Genomic DNA, 8601 nt, shown 5'->3' with positions numbered 1-8601 from the left:
AGGACAGCAAAACTTGTCTGAGCTCAAACGACGCGTCAGCCATTTTCACGATATAAATAATTATTTCCACGTTTTACGAAATTAAATTCTATTGTTGAAAATGTATATGAATCGTGAAAGATGCTGACACGTTTTGGTCAGTCAATACCACAAACCGCAAAATTTTTTGAAGTTTACATTTTTGGACTTTGGCCACATTGAATTTCGGTAATGCCTACTACAGATTCTTATTAGAGAATTAAGCCTTTGCTGTCTGTAAAAAATAATTTGTTTTTCGAGATAATCATAGGAAATTAAACAACTTTTGTCCACGTGGAAGGGAGAGAACAACTGGGAAACAATTCTCGTAATAGAACTGCCCTCAAGTGGATCAGAGCTGGATTCCACAATAAGGGGTGGAAATGAAGAATGCTTCCTACACTATTCAACTAAACACACAAAGTTGGTCTCTTTTGAACTGCAGTGGTCTTACTCCTATGTCCAGATGGTCAAACTGTCATTTCCTCTTAACTGTAAGTTATCTAGATATAATCTGAAACTATTAAAATTTGGCATTATATTAACCAATCCCCTTGCCAAATAAATTAGACCATTTGTTCCACTTTACCTCTTTAATTGCACAAAAAGTTTTCAAAAAGGTCTCTGTAGTTGCGAAAAAGGCACGTGAAAAGGGCCTTACAGTGTGGGATATGACGACAAAAGAGAGATTATACTAATTGGTTGGTACAGCTAATTAGTTAAGAATATAAAAAATTATACAATTAGAAACAAGGTAATTGTTATTATGTTGGTAGTATGGTCTCAAATTATCATAAATTAGAGTAACATTAGTTAAATCTGTTGATTGGGGGCACTGACTCCTATAAGGGGGGAGTTCTGATTATCCTGATTGAGGTCACACACCAATTGAAGTTTGTCCGTACTAAACCATAAAGTATTGGAACTTCTCAACTCTTATGCGCTCTTGTTTTGAAAACAAATCAAGATTCAGACACAGTAACATTGAAAAAACTGATCCGGAATATCAAACAAAATGACAGAAAATCATTAATAATCTTGGCTATAATCACTTTCAACGATAGGAACGCTTCAGAATGTTCAGTTTCTTCGGTACCACCAACTTATACGTAAAAAGAGTTCAGTATGCTCGGTTTTAATTAGAACGTAGAAAGCTTTGGCATGTTCCTTCCAAAATCTTAAAAATTCTTCAGTAAGTTTTGTTTGAAATGAAAGATATCATCTCATGTTTCCAAGCAAACTATGAGTTATCTGTTTGCAGTTTTCAGTTTTTGAGTTATCAGTTTTTCAATCCTACTTCTGGCTGAAAAAAAAACATTTCTCTTGCAGGGCTGTGCAAACTTATTGGATTTTTTTCTTCAGTCCTTTGACAAAACTAATTGAACAAATAGGATTTGAAGATTAAATAGTTGAACATAGCGACGATACCATAGTTGAAAATTAATTAAGATTAGGTTCATAACGGTGCGCTTTGATATGATAAAAAGGAGATTATTTTCTCACTTGTTGATTTTATATCGAACATAACGATGGCTTTGAACATAACAACGATACCATAGGGAAAAAGGCGTTGGCTATCGTAGCTTTTGTCTGACGCAAACCGAACATAGCGACGATGTCATCCGATTTGAAATCTAAAATTTCTAGAATAGGGTGAAGAAAAAATTTTAACCGCAAAGCATCCAAAGCATCTTTTAGCGTTGAATGCGGTGAATTTTTGATAGATTTTTTTGCCATTTTTACCGGTGAAATTTTTTTCACCGCATTCACCAGATTTTTTACGACCCTCTCTCCTCCCGCATGTCAATAATTTCCTATTCCACTGCGGCATCTGTCACCTACGTCAATGATATTTCCTATGGATTAAAGATAAGCGTTGGAATTAGCGGTGAATGTCAGATTTGGGATTTCAGCGGTGAAATTTTTTTTCACCGGATTCTGCCTTTAGCGTTGACATTTTTTTTCACCGCATTTTGCAGGTAAGGCTGAAAAACTTTTTTTACCGCATTGTGCCAGGAGCGGTGAAAAATTTTTTTTTTCACCGCAGTCATCGCATTGAGCGCAAATCCTACACTTTTTACTCAAATTTACCGCAAGTCTTACATCTTTTAGCATTTTTTAGCGGTGAGACCTCGACCCGAGGACTTCTAAAACTGTTTCTCATCACAAATATTTTTCTGCGGATCAGACAATGAAAACGTTGGGAAGCATTTAATCAATAACAGAGAAGTCCATGCTGTATTCCCTATACGGACAGAGAGATTAGTCCATTGTGATATGCAAAATTAATTTTTTTCATTTCTAAGTAATTGGATGGAAAAGAACTTCCTACATCATAACTGTTGGATAAACGCAAAATAAAGAGATATTTACGAATAACAAATTCACAAATTTTGCCATCCAATTTAACTGGAGAAATACACAATCAAAAATGTATAAGCAAGAATCAGAAAAATTGGAGACTTGGGGCACTAATCATGATATTTCTCCCAAAAAATTTTTCAAATGGATAATTTGGGGTCAGATAAAAACTTTATTGTGAGGTGAAGCAACCTGAATAGATGTGAAAACCCAACACTGTTATTACCAACCTCGCGAATTTCAAACTTAACTGTTTTTTTTGCCTTCCATTGTTGCGCCTGTCTTTCAAAGCGGAAATGAGTTTCTGTGTTGTCCATTATGAAACATACATAAAAGTTTAAACTGTCGTTTTTCAACAAAAGGATTTTGTGGCTCCAAAATTTCAAGCAAGGCATAGTTCTGAACAAGCTCTCCAGGTCTGAACATTTTTGGAATAAAATAGAGAAGATAAATTAAGGAAAAGGCAATAAGTATGTGTAGACATTCAAAATAGTGGATTGTTTCGACTATTTGCAATTAAAAATTAACAAGCTAGCTGTCTTATGGCCGATATCCAAAAAAAATCTAGATTAGTTCTTTATAAGAAGTCTTACCGGTGTTCTCTGAGAGCAGAAACAAAAAACAACCCGGTTTTGTTTATGTTTTGAGAACAATTATACCAAGTCTTTCATTGCCAATCGTATCGAAGATACGCAACGCATCAAAGCAGACGTTGGTGAATTGTTTCGAAGCCAAATACTGAAAAATTCTCAAAACCTCATGTATTTTTTCGTTGTCATTGAACATCCAAACTTTTAGGAATAACTTTTTTTTCATTATTCTACTATCCAATATGAATGATCATATCTCGAAGCGTCATTCAGTTAGTTATTGTCTCTAAAGTATAAATTGTTTAAATGCGCTTGATGTCAGTGAAAATGTCCAGAGCTTACTCTAAAACACTTATGCGAGATTAAACATGAAATTCAGAAAACCAGAAACTTAACAACAAACTCTAAACTTGCAGAGACCGTAACTAGCTAAAAAGACACTCTTCAAGTGTTAAGTTTAAGGCAAAGTAATGTTTGAGGCAAGTATGCCACAGGCTGTTAGTACAGGAACCCGGGAAGATGTTCCACCCTTAATCCACCCCTATTCAGCTTGGATTAGAGTGTAATGCAAATTCTTTTCCTATTTATCAAGGAAAAGTTTGTAAGAGTGTAATTTAAAAAAATTACACTGTATTTACACTCTTTTATCCACTCGTTTTACACTCTTTGCAAAGAGTGTAATTTAGAGTGGACTGATAAACAATTACACTCTTATAGAATTACCATTATAGCCAAAATTAAACTTTAAAGCATTGTAGGAGTTGCCGCAATGGTGGACGCAAAACGCTAAAGGAACATGTTGGACATAGGGAAGGTCGGGAGATCAAGCCTCACAGCCTCCTTCGACGTTTATTTTTTAAAATTACACTCTTGTAATTACACTATTACAGCCTGAAATAAGCGGAGAAATATGGGTGTTTTTTTTACACTCTTTAGACTCTTTTCCCCGTTATTTTTCAGGGAAATCTTTGGCCCGGGAACTTCTGTAACTTAAACATATGGCACTACATTTTCCCTCATTTCCAAAGTGTGTAGGGCGAGTTTTATTACAAAGATAGATGTAATCCTAATGAACCCAGCAGAGTTGCAATGACCCAGTTTTTTATGCCTAGCATAACGACCCACTATAGTTTAGTTAAGCTTTTCTATACAAAAACTAACTCGACATCGCTTTTCATATCAAACAAATGTAGCATAATGTGGAGAGTTAACAGAGAAAAAAATGGACAAAAACCATTTGCAGGCGTGTTCAAATTTGGGCTTTAAAGTATCTCGCTCCAAATTGAACAGCTTTTGATGAAACACTTTGTTAATTAGTGCTCCTTATTAGTTTTGACTCAATTTTCCTGTAGTTTTTAACTTGTTTCTTCGTTATAGTCAGTACTTAATCCAGATGAGAAAAGAAAATGCAGTTCTTCAAGTCAATTTTTTCTGTTCATACTTTGTACGCTTGAAATCATCTCTACAAATAATCACCCACACCCGAAAAAAAAACGATCAGACCGTTTCTGGACAGAATAAACCTCTTATCAGACCTTCCTGAGAACAAAATGACATTCGATCATAAAATCACAGATAAAAAATTCCTCTGATCAGTCTAAATAACACAACTGCCCATACTTTTGTACGCTTGATCCTATTTAAACCTTGAAATTTTGGTCTGAAAACACATCCAGTGCGCTTCACTTGGCTCTGATTAGAGGTCAATCTTGTCGGACACCTCGACTTGTATTGACCGCGTATTTGACTTTGATAAGGTAAACGATCTAAATCTGACACAAAAGTTCATTTTGTCATATTTTTCCTCCTCTTGCATGGTTCCAACCATTGCATCGCAGGTCAAAAAAACTCTGCTTCCACCCCCAACACTGAATCAAGAAAACCCTTTTTGAAACTTTCGTTCACTAGATTTTGTTTTGCAACCAACATGCGTTTGAATAAACCGTTAGTTTGCAGCTGTTGATCATGGTTGTTGATCTCGGATCATCGAATGACGGCGTGGCCTCCATCAGTCGTTTTTCAGATTTCACACAGTTTATAGAGATAGTGCTTTCTTTTTTGTTTTGCCAATACAGTCACAGCTTCCAGTACCAAACCGAACAAAGAAACAGAGGACAGGGCATCAAAAATGCTTCATAATATCTCTAATAATAATAATTAATAATTGTGGTTTCTGCGTAATCGCAGTGGAACAGCATTAGGCCTACAGTAGCCTGTTTTCAGCTGCCCTTTGTCTTATTATTCCCCACATTTCAGACTGATCTTTTCATGAGCAGCATTGCTCATTTTTTTGGTGACTATAGCCACTTTTTTTGCGTCTGAAACTTTCACGTGGTACCATCATTGCAGCCAACATTGCTCAGCCTATGGTCAACCTGAAGCTATAGTTAAGTAAGATTTCATCCTCACACAGACAGCTTCACGGAGGCAGGGGATTGAACTCTCAATCATTGGCGTGTCAACCACACACCTTACCTCTCGGCTATCACGCCTCTAAAAGTTTGGATAATAATAAAGTTTAAATTCAATATTGCCCGCGTCGAGATATCACCACTAACAATCCCTACAAGATGTAAGATTTTCGGTGAATTTGACTAAAAATGTAAGATTTGCGCTCAATGTGATCAATGCGGTGAAAAAAAACTTTTAAGCGGTGAAGAAATTTTTTTCACCGCTTATGCGGTGAAAAAAATTCACCGCTAAAAATCGCAAATACAAAAAATCACCGCTAATTTCAGCGCTAATCTTACAAAACTTCACCGCATTCAACGCTAAAAGATGCGGGCGCTTTGCGGTGAAAAAAGTTTTTTTTTGACCGCTATTCAACGCTAATCTTACATTATTCGAACCTCGATTCGGGTGGCAGTGAAGAAGCCCAATTGCGTGCGAAGTCAATTCTTTTGCATTGAATTGAATTTGTTTCGATATCATTTTGATCTGGGTCTATAACTATGAATTTAACAAAAACTGACTTAGAATTATTGGTTGCACCTGTTTTGGTTGATGCTTTTAAATACTGCACCTTGGGATTCATTATTATCAACAAATCGACTGACTACTCCACATATGATATGTCTGTAAAAGTTTAATCCCGGGGAGTGTGTGTGTGTGGCGGGGGGGGGGGATAGCTCGTTAACTTTTACTCTAAAAACACGGCCCAGCATGATAGTTAAAGTGGAACTAACGGTTTTCTATGAGGTCAGCATGATCTTATCATAATAAATATCGGTCGAACAAGGGCGTTTGATAATGTTAATAACGTTAAATTGTCTTCTGGAGCCATTGTTTAATCAAGCATGCCCTAGTCTAAACCCGGAACTATTAAAAGACTGTCTCCGGCAGATTTTTTGTATGAAAAGAATTTGTCTCAACTTAGCTTGACGTCATCGACTTTGGCTTGACAAAAAAAGTGCCCTGAATTTGGCCGGACAATAAAGCGTCTGGAATTTGGCCGGCTATGATTAAACATAACTTGAAAAGAAAGCTCCCTCGAGATCGATATGAAGCCACTTGGCTAGTTTTCAAGTTTCTCGCAAGCGAAAAAATTATTATTTGTGCTTAATAAAAAGGAAAAGAAAAAGGACCTTTTTCCGTCCAGAACCCAGTAGAACTAGTAATTAAGTCGAGGCCTCCAGACTGTATGTCTTGCATCCCAACTGAGAACAATACCAGTACTTAACGCCAAGTCAATATCAGTACTGGGCAACTCTAATTGCAAGTCTAGGTATCAGTAATGATACAGAGCTATGATCACAACACATTTAAGACTTCCCAGACTTGGCAAAGACTTGGCATGTCTTAATCCGCGCCTTGGAAGGCAAAAAAGGTCCAAAAGCGTTCAAAAAATCCAAAAAAAACGTCTAAAATACCCGGGAAAATGCCTAAAAACGGCCGAAGGAACGTCAAAAATAATCGGAAAAACGTTAAAAATAGCCGGGAAAACGCTTGCAAATGGCCAAAGAAACGTGATTATAATGATCTTTGAATTTAGACGGTGGAGATCAGATCACTGTGAAAGTGTGCCTCGGCAAGTTCTGTGAGTCTGACTTCTGCGAGGCACTCGACTACTCGGGTGGGACTGAACTGAGGACAGTGAGATGCGGGTACACGGGGGACAGTATTGCAATCTACTCGGAGGGAAACAATGAACATCTTGCCCTGTGTCAAGTCGAGGTGTACGGATACGAATATCAATGATATTCAGAAGTGACACGTAAAAAAGCAACATTTTCATTCCAGGACGATAAAAAATTAAAAAAACCTATAAATTTCTCGAGCTATTAGGAATTCTCTTTGGTGACTGCTTGATGACAATTTAACAGATTTATAGATCATCATCAAAATAAATTTTCATAAATTTTTAATTGAAATTGCAGCGCCATTACTTGAGGAAGGAGAACGAACAAGTTAACTGTTCGAACAAGGAACGGGTTTCAAGTCTTGATCAATACTTAGCCATTGAAATACATCAGTAGTGGTCACATCTTACTTCAAGTCTTAAGACTTGTTAAGTCTTAAGATTTGATTAGAGAGGTGCCGAGTCTAAAAAGTGACAGGATCAAAGCATTGATACAGTACTGATTCAAGACTTGCAATGAGACGTTTTCAGTGCTGCTTAAATCTTGAATTCCAGTTCGGGGAAGATTGATGAATTTTGTTTTTACCTAAACTTCTTTCCTTCACTTAACTGTAAATGCATGTTCCTAGTTTAATATAAACTCCCGATGTCATGCATTTTTTTACATTTTTCACTTGGGAAAAAATTGTGTTTTTTATGTCTGTTGTTTTCATGAAATTTAGTTTACAGGTAGGTCATTATAATGGCATTCAGACGCAATGTTTGAAACGATATGCTATCACTTGAGGGTAATATATATTTCAGTTGACTAAACGAATGTAGATTGACGTCTTTTTATTTGTCAAAACTGTTCTTTCTGGATATGATATATGTTGCTTTTTATAACAATTTGTTACAGACCAGTATATCGGTATAATACCTAGAAATAGCACTAATTTCAATAAATACAATTTGATCCGATCATTTCCGGCTAAAAGAAACTCAATTATTGAATATAACAAGCGGTAGTCATAAATGAATTGACTTAGTAATTTTGCGGGTGGATTCGCAGAGAATAAAAATTGTTATAAAAATATTTCAAACCGGTTTTACTTTTCATATATGTTTTTGGGCAGCCAATTCCATGTAAAAGAATTGGTACAGATCACTTTTTTTATTATTTAGGGAAGACGAGCGTTATGGGACTGACCCAATAAAAACACTTTCTAGCTATGAAAATTACCTAACAAATCGTACTACCCACATGGCAGGTTAAATTTTCGGCTATCAAACTGAAATGAGCACGCGACTAGTGTTCATGATGTTTCATGCATGGAACTTCCAGTGTTGGCCTCCCAGCCAATTATGCCAAGATTATGCTAAGTCTTTCAAGATTTTCATGCATATCTTGCTAGATTAACAAAATTTTGCAAAATTTTCTTGCAATATATAGATCCTGAAACGATTAGGGTAACCAATCTGTTTGCAACCCTCAATATTATGTACTTTTTGGTCCTTAGATATTACTGATTTTAGTCATTATAGATTGACTGACTGACTATTTCCTAACTTAAG

At 36.2% G+C, this 8601-nt stretch overlaps 1 protein-coding gene across 1 annotated transcript; it reads left to right on the top strand.

The window, feature by feature from the left end:
* Positions 1–289: 289 nt before the first annotated feature.
* On the top strand, positions 290–7195 carry LOC142357095 (uncharacterized; the record flags this gene model as incomplete). Its single annotated transcript, XM_075408797.1, has 2 exons — positions 290–512; positions 6961–7195. Coding segments are annotated over 2 exons (429 nt in total), but the record flags the coding sequence as incomplete, so codon positions are not given.
* Between the last annotated feature and the right edge of the window lie 1406 nt (positions 7196–8601).

The sequence above is a fragment of the Convolutriloba macropyga genome, unplaced genomic scaffold, assembly GCF_964194025.1.
Source record: "Convolutriloba macropyga unplaced genomic scaffold, txConMacr16.3 SCAFFOLD_6026, whole genome shotgun sequence".
Lineage (NCBI taxonomy): Eukaryota > Metazoa > Xenacoelomorpha > Acoela > Convolutidae > Convolutriloba > Convolutriloba macropyga.
This window is presented reverse-complemented; position numbering and strand designations above follow the sequence as displayed.